This window comes from Lottia gigantea (assembly GCF_000327385.1).
Source record: "Lottia gigantea unplaced genomic scaffold LOTGIsca_7, whole genome shotgun sequence".
In the NCBI taxonomy this organism is placed as follows: domain Eukaryota; kingdom Metazoa; phylum Mollusca; class Gastropoda; family Lottiidae; genus Lottia; species Lottia gigantea.
Window position 1 is genome coordinate 1,820,625 of NW_008710370.1, and position 15,657 is coordinate 1,836,281.

The 15,657-nt window shown below is 33.6% G+C and overlaps 4 protein-coding genes across 4 annotated transcripts; 2 read left to right on the forward strand and 2 right to left on the reverse strand.

Moving 5' to 3' along the window:
• Positions 1-2,578: 2,578 nt before the first annotated feature.
• Positions 2,579-3,316, forward strand: LOTGIDRAFT_154979 (hypothetical protein; the record flags this gene model as incomplete). Its single annotated transcript, XM_009065487.1, has 2 exons — positions 2,579-2,759; positions 3,165-3,316. The coding sequence occupies 2 exons, from the start codon at positions 2,579-2,581 to the stop codon at positions 3,314-3,316; spliced, it is 333 nt and encodes a 110-aa protein (XP_009063735.1).
• Positions 3,317-6,439: 3,123 nt separating this feature from the next.
• Positions 6,440-6,595, reverse strand: LOTGIDRAFT_107819 (hypothetical protein; the record flags this gene model as incomplete). Its single annotated transcript, XM_009065488.1, has 1 exon — positions 6,440-6,595. The coding sequence occupies one exon, from the start codon at positions 6,593-6,595 to the stop codon at positions 6,440-6,442; it is 156 nt and encodes a 51-aa protein (XP_009063736.1).
• Positions 6,596-8,514: 1,919 nt separating this feature from the next.
• LOTGIDRAFT_154980 (hypothetical protein) lies at positions 8,515-9,825 on the forward strand (the record flags this gene model as incomplete). Its single annotated transcript, XM_009065489.1, has 1 exon — positions 8,515-9,825. The coding sequence occupies one exon, from the start codon at positions 8,515-8,517 to the stop codon at positions 9,823-9,825; it is 1,311 nt and encodes a 436-aa protein (XP_009063737.1).
• A 2,120-nt stretch (positions 9,826-11,945) lies between these two features.
• LOTGIDRAFT_154981 (hypothetical protein) lies at positions 11,946-14,636 on the reverse strand (the record flags this gene model as incomplete). Its single annotated transcript, XM_009065490.1, has 1 exon — positions 11,946-14,636. One exon carries the CDS (start codon positions 14,634-14,636, stop codon positions 11,946-11,948), a length of 2,691 nt encoding a protein of 896 aa, XP_009063738.1.
• Between the last annotated feature and the right edge of the window lie 1,021 nt (positions 14,637-15,657).

The following is a 15,657-nucleotide window of genomic DNA, read 5'->3' on the forward strand; positions in this document are numbered from 1 at the left end:
AGAAATTGTCTTGCCCGAAGATGAAACTACCAAATTCCGTCAATCTAGGGAGGCCCATTGGATTGAGACATTGAATACATCAAGACCTATAGGACTAAATATTCATCATAATGTAGGCATAGCACCCTTTGTTGTCCCGTTTAATACAACCAGCAATCGAGCAAGCAAGATAGTTCATGCCCACTATAAGAGCCTTCAAGAGAAATTCCCCCATGTCTATAAGCAGAAAATGATAGTTGCATATTCAAAAATTAAGAACTTAAATGATAATATTGTTCATAGTAAACTAAGGACAATCAGTACATAACAGATACTATACTTCTCGAGTTATTTTTTCTAATTTCAGGTCAGAATAAGAACAGAAGAAAACCCAATATCAAGACCCTGAATTATAATTTCTAAATAAAGTGTCTGCTCCACCCTAGGCCTGTACATTTGGGAGAATCAAACCCTCCCTTCCCCGAAAACTAATAAAGACTATAGCTATAAATAGAATATTGATATAGACTATAGATTGCATGCATGGTCAGTATTAGTATTGTAAAGTTTTCAGTCATCCATGCTAGTCATGTAACATGTGCTTCATGTCTTATATAAATCTTATTAATGCAATAGCTGTTTTCATTCCATCCTGATGAGTGAATGCCAGTCGGCCTCTGGTGATTCGACAAAATCACGGCCTACTGTCAAAATAATCTTCGTTAAAATGGACGCTGCAAATGTTGCTCCATTTCGTAGCAGACCAGTTAACACGAGTATTTTGAACATTTTTCTCCCAAATTCTTCTTAATTTTGGTTCACTATGGAATAGGTGAATGCTGATGTTCAAATCCTCATCCTTTTCATTGGAACAACCACTTACAACACACCTCCTAGGCATTTTTGCTAAATTTTATATATGTACTTTCCGCGTTCACAAGCGTAAGAAAGCAAGGTGTCGTAACCACAGTGACGTCACATCCGCCTTCTACACTTTCTCTCAACTATTGATCGTGGAGTTTCTCGCAGGAATATTTAACTACGTTGTTATTAGCTATTTATTTATCATATTTCTTGTAGGCTGCCTTTTGTTAAAGTTTCGGGAATTTTCCGCGAATAGTCTCTTGAATGTCGGCTTCTCTTTAATTGATTTATATGTTAGTGATAAATATAAATTGAACAGGGATACGCGATGGTTCAATACACTGTTATAGTGTATTCATTATTAATTTGAAATAGTTTAAAATATTTACTATATAAGTTCTAATATAATGCGTATTTAGTTTATTGTGATTTATTATATAACTATAGATACACGTATTCTATAAGTTGAATTTTCTTGCGTTTGTTTTATTGTATCTGGAAAGCGACACAATTAGGGAGCCGGTATGTTACTGTCACAAGCTACGAACACAGAAATTCTGTATAAAACTGTTCATTTTTTTAGACGAATGTATTTCCTTTAAAGGGACGCATTTCCGCTCTCTTCCCTCAACTATTTTCCCTGTTATTTTGATGTTCTTTTGCGTCGTTAGTTTGTCGGTTTCCCTCGCTGAAATTTTCCATATCACCCACAATCCTTTGCGAGAGACTTATTAGTGCTTATTTTATTATTTCAGTTAATCGTCTACGTCTTGTTTATAACTTAAAATTATTCTTAACCAGCTGAATCTGGGTATTAAAGATTGAATTCAGAAGACTGGTGTATTCATTTGAAAGAATAATTTGGGCTGAATAGACAGGATAGACGCATTAAGATAAATTAGAACCACACGCCATTTATCCAAGACCTGTCAGCCAAGTCAGAGTTTTAAAACGATGTAGGCCCTACCTTACGAATGGTCGGAAGACTATCAGCACGTCTTTGAGCATTTAAAAACACTTATATCAATGGAAGCATCCTTGAAGTACTATGACAAAACAGCACCCACATACCTAATGGTAGATGCCAGCCAACTAGGATTGGGTCAGCTCTCGTGCAACCTGATCGTAAATTAGATGGTACTTTGGTTTAAACAATATTTATTTCTATATTAAATGAAATTTTTACAGAAAATAATTAAGGTTTCGGAAACAAGCCGAAGCTTATGCTAATCCGGCACCTAAAAGTACCTAGATTACACAGATTTACACAGTTAAAGGAAATAATCCTTGGCCCGACCTCAACGTGATCTTCTAACTTATCTACGAGCCTTTGGTCTTACCTTGACGAACTCGGCATTGAGAATTATAGAGGGGAATCGTTGCCAAAAGTATTCACAAAGTCAAACTTGAAAACAAGGCGTCGACTTTACAAAGACATATTTCAACATTGCACAATTACAAAATAAACCTTCCTAACGCAGACGAGGAACATTTTAAGCGAACAATCGTAAAAATTTTGTTTCGATCATTTTTTTCACCGTCTGCGGATTACAGAAACACGAACAAAAATGTTCGTGAGAATTGTTCGTGAAATCAAACATGTTTGATTTTTTAAAATTGTTCGCCTCCCGAACAATTCTTTGTTCGCCGTCTGCGTTAACGACGAACATTAGCGCCGAACATTCATCGACGAAAGACCAATCAGCGATCGAAGCCAGACCACATGACACTCAAAATGGCGACGTCCAGTGAATCCGCCAACACAAAATTTTGGACTGTGGAGAAGGAGCAGATTTTAATAGATATGTGGTCGCAATCTGCCTGTTTGTTTATGATTTCTTCGCCCGACTATTCGGGTATAGGAACAAGGAAGTACGATGCGATGCAAGAAATAGCACAAGCCATGGAAACAACCGGTAAATTTACCTCCTTTCGCCCAACCTCGTGTGACTGTAGTGTATTTTTTACCAACATCGATATAAACTTAAAATTTTTAGACTTCCAACAAAGGGAGATATTTTTCAATAAATAATACAAACATGGCCTAGCTTAGCCTAAATTGTTGTGTTGTCAGCGTTTTTTTCCAGTTCAGTTAATTTTGCAAAACAGGCGGCTTATGACGCTTAAACTAATTAGTGTGATACCTGGTTTTATTTTGAAATTATTTCAGTGAATATGAGCTTGCCATGAACAGTTTATTAAACTTCCCGATAAAATACTTACATGTACACAAAGAGAGACTGAGCATAATATAGGCCTACGACAATTTGCCATAATAATTTCACATGTATATCATTTTCTTCTCATTCTTATATTTGTAGTTGATGATATAAAAAAGAAAATGACGTCTATCAGGGCAGCATTTAATCGTGCTAGACGCTCACCCCCTAGTGGCAGCGCTAGCAAAAAAGACGAGTGGCTGATAAAAAACCTAGATTTTCTGAACTCGTCTTCAGGAATCTCCAGGTGTTAAAAAATATTTTTTTAGATATCTAAAATTTTATTTTATTGATACATTCAGATGATACATGACAAATACATGTAGATTAAATCATAGAGTCCTGCCAGTGAACTCTTCCATGTTCTGAATTAAAATAGATTTTCAACATCTCTCTCTGCCCTTTAGCACTGTGCGAAAAGTGTCTGGCTGTCGTTGGTTCTATATCAGGTAAGGAGAAACCTTCTCTCCAGCTTCCGGGAATCATACGATGATTTTCAATATCTTCAAGATCAACCAAACCCGTCTGAATTTGATTATTGTCTAACAAAAAATTGTGTAAACATCAAGCAGCTAGCACAGCCTTTTCCACCTTGTCGGGATCAAGGCAAATTGTAGTGAGAAACGGGCGAAATCTGTTTGAAAGAATACCAAACGCATTTTCAACAACGCGTCTTGCTCTCGAAAAACGGTAGTTGAAAATGCGTTGGTCTTTGGTAAGGCTGCGCATTGGATAGAGTTTTACCAAGTCTAGCCGCAATGGAAAAGCATCATCCCCAATTATATGATAATTACACTTTGGCGGTTTGTTATATTCGTCAATTATTTGTTCTGTAAGGTCTCCTGGTGGCGGAAATGACACACTGCCAGAGTCCATTGCTTCTTTAAGTGCCGAATCCGAAAAACGCCTGCATCCCCACTGCGACCTGTTGACCCAACATCAACGAAAACAAATCTATAGTTGGCATCTACGAGTGCGAATAGAACAATGCTAAAATAATGTTTATAGTTGAAAAATGTTGAACCAGAATTTGCTGGTTGTCGGATAGAGATGTGTTTGCCATCTAATGCACCCAAACAAAATGGATAGTTCCATTTTTCTTCGAAATCTTTGCTGATTTTCAGCCATTCTTCTTCAGTAGGGGGCACCTGAAAAATAAAAAAGTCATTGCTCAATACATTATTTTGTGGTCCTTTTTTCAGGCTTCGCGTCCTGATACTCCGAATTCAGAAGCGGACAGTCAAGAGGTAGAAGATGAATTAAGCGATACCGGTAGCTATCATGAATATGTGGTCGTATATTGTCGTCGCCCCTGTCCGTCGGTCCGTCCGTCAACATTTCTTGTGAGCACTATAGAGATGACAGTTTTTATCTGATTAAACTTGGTGTGATGCTTTAGATTGATAAGATCTCGGTCAAGTTCAAATTTGACATATTTTCGATGAACGGTTTTTGAGTTATTGCCCTTGACTTTGTTAAAACGTGTTGAAATTTGTTAAAAATAGTTCGTGAGCAGGATTGAAGCTACAGTTTTCAACCAATTCTGATGAAACTTGGTGTGATCATTGGAATTGATAAGATCTCGGACAAGTTCTAACTTGACGCATTTTCTATGAACGGTTTTTGAGTTATTGCCCTTGACTTTGTTAAAACGCGTTGAAGCAGGATTGAAGCTACAGTTTTCAACCGATTCTGATGAAGCTTGGTGTGATCATTGGAATTGATAAGATCTCGGACAAGTTCTAATTTGACGCATTTTCGATGAACGGTTTTTGAGTTATTGCCCTTGACTTTGTAAAATCGCTTCAGTATTTGTTAAAAATAGTTCGTGAGGAGGATTGAAGCTACAGTTTTCAACCGATTCTGATGAAACTTGGTGTGATCATTGGAATTGAAAAGATCTCGGACAAGTTCTAACTTGACGCATTTTCGGTGAACAGTTTTTGAGTTATTGCCCTTGACTTTGTTAAAACGTGTTGAAATTTGTTAAAAATAGTTTTTGAGCAGGATTGAAGATACAGTTTTCAACCGATTCTGATGAAACTTGGTCTGATCATTGGAATTGATAAGATCTCGGTCAAGTTCTAACTTGACGCATTTTCGATGAACGGTTTTTGAGTTATTGCCCAGTTAAAACGTGTTGAAATTTGTTAAAAATAGTTTGTGAGCAGGATTGACGCTACAGTTTTCAACCGATTCTGATGAAACTTGGTGTGATCATTGGAATTGATGAGATCTCGGACAAGTTCTAATTTGACGCATTTTCAATGGACGGTTTTTGAGTTATTGCCCTTGACTTATTGCCCTAGCCAAATCATTAGATTCTGGTGATAAAGAAAAAGATCAACAAAAATCAACATTAACAGCTCTAAATGATCCATGCTCTGCATTTGGACAATATGTGACGCAGAGTTTGGCTGCAATGAATGAAAAAAACCAGGCTTCTAGCCATGAATAATATCCAAAATGCCATATTTCAGGCACAAATGACTCAATTTCAGCCTATCTCTTGTGCCCCTCCTATTCCACTGGCAAAATATAATCAAGGAATAGGTTTCTCCCAACCAAACATGACAAATTCGTTTTCGGAGCAGTTGAATTATACTTCACTCTAGAACACATTTTAGTGCATTTAGTAGGCCTATTCCCTTGTTGCTATAACTAAAAACAAAATATTTTAGATGGTTAGTAGGCCAGTGTATTATTTTTTATTGTAGTAGCAGCAATATAATTTTTGGCATTAACAGAAAAAAATATTTTCTGGTAAAGTGGCAATCAAGTAGCAGTAATACTATAGTGTCCAGTTGAAATATAACTTTTTAATGGCAGTAGGCCTTTTAATTTTTTTGTACATCTTTTACCTGAAGGTAATCATCTTTCAGACAGTTGTAAATAGCCAAGCAAGTTTCTGCAACAATACTGGAAATAGTTCTTTATCCTATTCTGTAGGCAAACGTCAAACTGTGAAATGTCTCTCCTGAAAAAAATGTATAGGTTTGGTTAAGATTTTGTATGCTTTTTGACTCTTTTTTGAATGATGAAAATCAACTAGACGGATGAATGTTCAAACAGTCACAGGTAGTTATATAAGAGATTGTGTGGAAACTTATGATGAAATATTCAACGATACAATCGTCATCTAAAACAATTATAGTGCCTATGTAGATACGACGATAAAGTTTATGTCGTGTGCTTGATTTTTCAAAGAGCCGTTCCTATTTTGAGAAAAAAATGCTCCGCAAGCAGACCTGCAGGGGTAGAGGGACATGAAATATTGTTTTAATTTTAGGAACCAAAAGTAAATTGCGGCCTGGGGAAAATGCAAGCCATAGGCCTAGTAAATGATAGATATTATAATTTATTTCACTTTTGGATTACTAACCTGTAGCTAAATATCTTAGAGTAACACCAAGTCTCTCTGCTGGACATATCGATTTTCGCATGTTTGTGTCTCTTTTCTCAATATTGGGCGCAATCAACCTCAATATTGTGTTGAACCCATCTTTGTCAACCCGAAAATATCGCCGATACATTTCTGGGTCGTCAGCCGACAGCTCCTGTAAGGTTGCCGAACACACCATGCTCTTTACGACGCTGAATCCAGGTACGGACCCAAATGCTCCTATTTCGCCGTCTACGTTGGCGTCTTTTTAAAATTAATAAAATAGCTAACGCAACTTTACATTTTCTTCTTGACGTCGCCATTTTAAGGTCATGTGATTTTCCGTGACACTGGTGTATTGTTCAAGCTAAATGTTCGTCGTCTGCGGAATTATGTTTGTCGTCTGCGGATAACGGAAAACAAATATATTTGTTCGATGTTCATGTTCGTCGACAGAAATGTTCCTCGTCTGCGTTGGGCTTAAAATCAAAAAGTCAATGTACTACTTTTCAAACTTTATTTCACATCAGACACCATTCAAACTTTCCTTTACGAAAATGAATTCTTAACTTTGCATTATTGACAATATCAACTATTTCTTCTTGACTTTGCATTGGTGAAAGATGTAAGTTCGACCACTGTATTCTTAAGAGCTGTAAAGTCAACTTCTGCATTCTTAAACGTTTACCATATAAGGTAACGTGACCTACTTCATTACATAATCCGGAAATTCACGGAAACTAACGGAAATATAAATCAACAATTGCTCCTTGTCAAAGGGATTTAACACTAAATAAGCCTCAAAACCGGATGTTCAAATGCGGCATTGGTCAATTGACACTTCGTCATTACTTCAGTGGCCGGCCAATTTTTATGGCCGATGGATACACTAATTTTTTGGATTGATTGTAATTGTTGTAATTAAATCAAAAAATGAAAAATTTGTAATTCATTTCTTATTCAAATAAAACCTCTAAAATGTCGTGTAATGAATAGAATCATTACATAGTTCTCAACATTTCTTTGGCCAGTGACGGATATCCAATATGGGTATTGAAAAATGGCTAATTTTTTCCAATGGTCTCCTTTGGAATTATGAATGCAATGTTAGTGCTATTGAGGTCCTGAGATGGAATTGGCACAAACTCAATAACATGGTGCCTTCAGACCTATAAATATCTCCAAAATTCCAACATAATGGTATTTTCATGCCTAACTCTGTCACTGGCCAGTCAATGAGGAAGCCCCTACATGGCCAATTTTTGAAATATGCAAAAAATGTTCTGCTATGGAATTATGAATGACATTTTTGGTGCCAATGAGGTCCTGAGATGCCAATCTAACATATATAGGTGTATAATGGGGAGAAATGCTTTTTATTCCTGTAATTTCTCAAATATGGCCAGTGACGAATATCCAATTTGGCGGACTGGCCAGTCAAAGACGAAGCCCCTACATGGCCAATTTTCGCACAGTTCACAGTAATTGGAATGGGGCAGATTTTTGGATGGAATTGGCACAAACTCAATAACATAGTGCCTTCAGACCTGTGAATATCTCTAAAATTCCAATATAATGGTACTTTCATGCCTAACTTTGTAGGGGCTTCTCCCCATTGTACACCTTAATGTGTTAGATTGACATCTCAGGGCCTCAATGGCACCAACAATTGCATTCAAAGGAGACCATTGGAAAAAATTTGCCATTTTTCAATATCCATATTTGATATTCGTCACTGGCCAAAGAAATGTTGACAACTATGTAATGATTCTATTCATTACACGACTTTTTTGAGGTTTTATTTGAATAAGAAATGAATTACAAATTTTTCGTTTTTTGATTATTTTCCATTTCATTTCATGGGGAAAATGCGCCTCTAATTGAAAGCTCCCATAACATAAAAACCTAAACATCCTACATTTCATAAATTCTTACAGCAAAAGACCTAAATTCTTACACCTATATTCCCTACATTACATAAATTCTTACACCCCCTACATTTCATACACTAAAAACACCTTCAATCAATTTCCTACATTCCATCAAAAAAGCAAATTTTAAACCTTAAAAATGGCAAATAAAATACTTGATCCAATCTTTAGATTATACGATCCAATTCGTTATTCATTTAACAAGAAAAAAGAGGATTATATTATCATCTCACCCACTGTTGGTTCTAAATCCCAATTGAATGATGGTGGTAGAATTACCTTCGAAATAAATTCATTATCGAATTGGTTGCTTCTTTCCGATGCTTATTTCAGATGCGATTTCAAAATCAAAGACGCCACTCAGAATCAAGTTCCACAAACAAATACAACGTTAGAAAACAATTTCTTTCCATCTTTATTTAGCGAGATGGTTTTGGAAGCTGGTTCAAATCTGATAGAAACAATCAAACATCCTGGGGAATTCGACACAATGTTGAAAACAGTTTTATATCCTAACGATTTCGATTCAGTCTCAGGTTGGATACCCGATGTTGGCGATGGAAGTATTTTAAAGGAACCGGTAAGAAATCTTGCAAATGATGCCGATTTAGCTAGAGTGAGAGTTGTTGCTCAAAACACGATAGAAAGAGTAGGACGAGCAGTTAATCATGGATTCGAAAAACGAGTACTTCAGTATAATAATGTTGTTGAGAATAATAGGTGGGGTAATTACGTAAATTGGAAATTATATCCTTTACTCGGTCTATTGGAACATAGAAAAGTTTCCATAGGCTTAACATATAAAATTCAAATTCAAAGAGAAATCAACGACGATAAGATATTCTTTGGAGAGAATGGTTCAGATGTAAAATTAGAAATAACGAATCTCCAACTTTTCATACCGTTAATAACACCATCAATTGAAGTAGAAACGAAAATATTCAACTCGTTAACTAAAGATATTGAAATAGCTTTTCTTCATCGTAACACTGTAGGTAGCATAACTTTAACTGGAGAATCCACCACATGGCCAATCACTAACACTATTAAACCAGCAAGATATTTAATAGTTGGTTTCAAGAACTTACCAGATTCTCAAACGAATAACAATAATGTCTTTAGAGTGGCAATGAACCAAACTCAAGATCCTTTAATCCATAAAGTTCAAGTAAGATTGAACAACGATAATTATCCTAACCAACCTTTAACAATTAATCCAACCACAAAGGATTATAATGACTTGTATAGAAACTATAAAAATGTGTGTGAATTATTCGGAAATCTACCTCAGTTTGAATATGTAGATTTTGCACTTAATCATCCAATCTTCTGTTTTGATCTTTCAGCTCACCAAGAAGATCTTTTCAAAACAGGAGTGAACATAAATATTCATATTGAAAAAACACAAGGAGATGTAACAGGTTATTGTTTATTATTATTTAACATTTAATTAAAATAGCAGATAGAAGAATGATAAGAATTGAGTAAAATATACACATTTAAAAATGAAACCAGAAACTTTAGTTATGAAAATAATAGAAGCTATTGAAACAGCTTCACCAACTACAATAACTTATAATGGTAAAAAAATCAGCATAACTAAAAAACTTATTGATAAATACAAATATTGTAAAGTCAGAGACGATATAGACTTAGAAAGAATTGACGCGAATGCAAAAGAAGGTGGATTTATATTTTCCCTACCTTTAATATTTAGATAACTACATCGAAGGAAAGAAACCAACGGATATAAAAGTTTTTCTTACGAAAAATGTTAATGATCTAGATTTGTCTCAATGTTGTTTGACGACTGCGTGGCGCAAAGAAATCAAGCCGTTCAACAAGAATTCTTCACGAAAGGAAGACATCACAACTGTCACTGCATATACCAATCCCAATCTTTTTACGGGATGGATTCTATGTTCATTAGAAAAAATGCAAATTGTTTTTTATTATTTGAATTAAACGACAAAGATTTATCTCAAATCGTTCAATCGATAAATCACGGAATGGACAGAGATGCATTTAAAAAGGTTTGTAAAGCTCAATGGAGATATCCAGATGATCATGGATATGTATTTGTAAATACTAGAAAACCTGCGGGTGAAAGAGTTATGAACGATATATGTTAATTTTATTTTTTTAAAAATGGATTGGAATAATATTTTAAAAATAAATAGAGAATATATCAAAGCTAAGAATAAAATAAAAACCCAAGTTGAAAATAACAGATTACAACAACTCGGATTAACGGAAAATCTACAGACTCTATTTCAACCCATATTAAAATCTCAAGAGGATATTAAAAAGAGACTCATCCCTCCTATAGAACCTATAGCTCCTATAGAACCTCATCAAATAGAATATCCCATTAAAGATGATGAAATCATAATTAGGACATCAGATGATATAAATCGTCTTTTCTCAAACCCTAAAGCAGATTTACTAAAGAGTATTACACCAATCATTGATGATGAGGGATTATTGTTTAATGGATTTAGAATTAGATTTAGGGCAAATTCCCCTATATTCAAAATCGACACAAAAAACTTAATATTTACATTAACGACAGGATTAATAGATTTAATGAATGGCGGGTATATTGGCACCGATTACAAGGATTTACTAGCATACTCCAAATTTCTAGATGCAATAAGAAAGTCGGGACCCGAAACAAGAAGATTGAAAGCAGTTGAAACATATTTAAATAAAGTTATTCCTGATGAAGAGGATTCAGATGTTAATCCAATCATACAAGAAATAGACGAATTCGAAGACCTGATAGCTAGAGAAAAAAGTGGACAAGGCATAACGTTTTTATCCGACAACAACGAAGAATTGCTTAATAGATTACGAGTAATATTAGCGGCAATGAAGGAAGGACATCGATCGCACAGACAATTTAATGAAGTGAATTGTATATTAAAAAGACTTCTAGAGAAAGGTATCATAGATAAAAACGATTATAAAAGCGTGATTGAAAATAGTCATTAAAAAATGTCAAATAAAGAACAACTATTCGTCATCACCTCGAATAAATCAGACATCAAATTATCTCTAGATTATGAGTATGAACTCGATCGCAATCAAGAATATGAATTGGGATTAAAGTATTTCTCTGTTTACAATTCCATTAGAAATATCAACGAAAAAAATAACCAAATAAAAATATCAACAGATAACGGAGTTACATTCAAAACCATACGTTTACTACCAGGAAGCTACGAATACATAGCCATTAACGAATACTTATCTGAATATGCAGGAAGCGTCAATGGTAAAAACAATATCGAATTCGAAGGTAATTTGAATCTAAACAAAATAAAATTGATAGTAAGAAATAATAGTCAAGTTGATTTCAACGTAGAAAATTCATTGAATACTTTAACGTCAGATTATTTACAGTCTTCCAACATTCACTGTTCCTATTGGATATAGAATTATACAGAAACCATTTCAAACGACGTATTTACCACTTAATTCCTTTATGATTAAAGATATAAATCTGGAAATCAAAGATGGTAAAAATAGGTTTATAGATTTTGGTAACGAGGAAATTGTTATTTAACTTCATTTAAAACAAAAAAAATAACACTCTTCATTCTCTTCTTGAATAGTTAGATAATCGAAATCATCAAATTCATAGTTTTCATCCAAACACATCTCATCTTTATTGTTGTAAGGATACATAATTCCTTCACTGTTTGGTGTTTTTCTCTTAACGAGATTCAGATAACTTCTAAAAACTTTCTTTTGTTTTTCATTAGGAATAACTATTCCATTAGTAAAACTTTTTACCCAAGGTTTCTTAAATTCATTCGTTACGTCATGTCCACTAGCTAATTGAATGTAGTCTTCTACCTTAATCTTATAGTTAGAGTAACCCTTAAACGTTTTCTTTTCTTTTAAAACACCATCGAAAGTTAGAATGATATTGTATTTTACTTTTGGCGCTAAATATAAACCAAATATGATTCCACCATCACCGTAATCATTCTTCCCTTTGCTATATTCGTTTTCAGACACCAACCCAGCTTCATTTAATTTATCCCAATTACTAGACGAAATGTATAAACTATCGGTATCTGTATAGTATATTTCAGGCATATAAAATCCATCTATGACGTGAATGAAATTGTTCCTTATTTTTTTACTGTGAGATAATATAAATGCACCTAAATGAGTGGGTGTTAATCTAGTAAAATCCTTTGGAGGAACAAACTCTTTTTCTTCTTCATTCATCTCAACTATATATTGACTATCATTTACTTTTTCATAGCTTTTGACGTGTGAATCGAAGTTGGCTTTAAAAGTCGCTTCACTCCATAGATGTCTCGATGTATTTATATCCTTCTGAATAGATTTACCGTATAAGGAATTACCTAATAATTTCATGCAATTACTAGCAACCATATCTCCTTTTTTGTATTTATTCCTTAATTCCTTCAAAATTAAAATATAATCTCTGTATGGTGGAGTTTTAAAATTTTTTTCGTAAACTATACCATCTAATATTCTAATAATTTTACCACCGGATTTCACTTTTTCTTGAATATCAACTGATGTTAAAACGTCGTGACAGAAACCATTTCTGAACCTGATTTTAGTGCCAGTTTCCTTCTGACCTATTCTATTCGTAAAAGTTATTTTATCTTTAGCTGGTATGGGTTGAAAGAACATTTTTTTGGGATATTCAAACCAAACTTTTAAAATAGCAGTTCTAGGTCTGAATTTTTGTTTATTGAAGAGTTTTACAAATTCTTTTTCTTCTTCTAGTAGAAACGCTCTTGCACTTTCCGCTTTAGGATATTCACCTTCTGTCATGGCTGAAGCGTATAACCCATTAGCGTCAAATGCCATCAGTTTAGAATAGTCCAGTTCTTTGAGTTTAGCGTGAACTTCCGTTTTATCTTTTGGGTTAACACTGTATTCTTTGAATAAATCTATTATTCCTTCAGTGTCACTTTCATTGTATTCTTTTAATATGGCGCAGATCTCATTCATTTTATTCGTTTCAAATGATTTTCGATTTGCCGAAACTCTTTCTCCTTTAATACTTTGTCTGATAAAATATCTTATAAAAGGGTGAGTATGCGAGTAAACTTTTTCTACGTTTTGTTTTTCCGTATGTTTCGGAACCATTCTAGTACTTTCATACCATTCTTCTTCAACCATTTCTTTATCGTAATGATATAAATAATACCAACCCTTTAAAGATAAAGGAGCCGTTAGATTATTGGAAACGTTTTGGAAGACAGTTTTTTTCATGGCTTGATTGTATTTTATCAAAAAAGCTCCGAGACATAGAGTATCTCTTTTAGCGTAAGGTTCCCATTCGTGTCTTAAAGATTCCCAATTATCTTTAGTGTATTTTGCAATATTAATATCCTCGATCTTTCTCAAATTCATTGGTAGATTAGATGATTTTCCCCATGCTGCCAAACTAGATGATTCGTGTTGATAGGAACATGTGAAATTAATATTTTGCAAATAATTAGAGTTACCCTTTATTTCTTTCTGTCTTTTCCGTTTTTTCTGTAAATATTCATCAGTGAATGAATTAGTTAAAGGTAGAGACAGAATTCCTCTAGCTGTTTTTAAAGGGCACTGTGTTAGTTTTTTTACGTTTTTGATCATGATCCAGTTATCAAAACCACTGCCGTTATGGGAAATTAAAGTTAGTCTTTTCTGATCTACTTTTCCTAAACGTTGTAACATTTGATCTATACAATCTGTACCTACAAATATTTCTACTATATTAGTCTTGAGTTTGTTGTAAAATTCTTCTGAAATGGGATCTGACGGCTTAAAATCTAGAGTCTCATTAAAATCACTTAAATCACGTAAGTAATTATTATAATCATCTAATCTTTTCCTCAGTTTTTCCAAATTGACTAAAGTACAACAATAAGGAATGGCTTTATTCGTTTCTTTTTCGCAATAGGTTTCGCAATCCCATGCGTATAAACAATAATCGGGAATGGTTGGAAAAACGTTTAGTTTTAGAAGTGAAACTTGCGTTACCGCATTATCATCTTCACAAGTTCTCCATACGTTTTCATCGTAATTATCTTCTATTTCTTTAATGCCCAAAGCTTTGTTATTTCTTCTTATCAAACAGAAATGATCTTTGTGTAAATAAAAAACCCAATCTAATTCTTCGGTTACTTTCTGTGGTTGAAAATGTCTATGTTTGGGCATATATATTTGAAAATTAGTATTAAATTTCTTATTGAATTCGCAAATTCTAGCAGTTGTCATAACTCCTTTTCTGTTTGATTTTTGAAAACTGTTGATGAAATCTTGAAATTCTCTCGTTTAGTCTTTGTTCAAAACATAATTTACGCACTTTACAAAGCAGCATCCATCGTTCGGTATATAACAATTTATACCGATATATTCACCACTACCCTTTTTTGATCTTTTTATTTCTTTGAAATTGTTTTTACGGAAAATGATTTTTCCTGTGAAATACCAATTGGAGGCATCTGATTTTTCATCCACTGTAGCGAAGAAATTGAGAAAAGTTTTGGTATTAAAACCTACAAAAATAAATTCATTAGAGATAAGGTGAATAACATCGGAAAAAAGTTTATTTGATATGAATTTATCCATATTTTTTAATTCATCAGAGATAATCTTGTCAATAGTCTTGTCTAAAATCTTGTCTAAAATTTTCACTGGTATGAATTTTTTATCGTCTACAATTTCAATTTTATTCATATTTTTAAAGCAACTATTTTTAACTAGGAATTTTTATTGTCTCGAAAAAAAAATAAATCATAATGAGCTTTGATTACCACTAGGGTTTTTATGGAAAATCATTTTTCCTGTGAAATACCAATAAGAAATATTCGAATTAGCATGATTACCATCCAGCGACATGAAGAATTCGACAAAAGACATCAGGACCTACAAATTTTATGTCTTGTAGGTATTTTCCATCATGAGTTACCTTTCTATCTAATTCAATTTTTCTGTTAAATGATACAAATTCGTCAACGACTTGCTCAATAACATTGGAAAAAAGTTTATGTGATATAAATTTATTCATATTTTTAAAGCAACTATTTTTAACTAGGAATTTTAACTTTTATTGATGATATTTCTACATCAAATTTATCTAAAATTTCATTGAATTCTTCTAATTCTTCAATGGTTATGTTCTTATCCTCTCTCGATCTTTCGAAAAAAATGAATAATTTATTAAGATATGTATTTAAAATTTTTGTTTTCCTTTTATAATAAGCTTTCTGTTTTGATGTAAAACCTAAAGTAATCA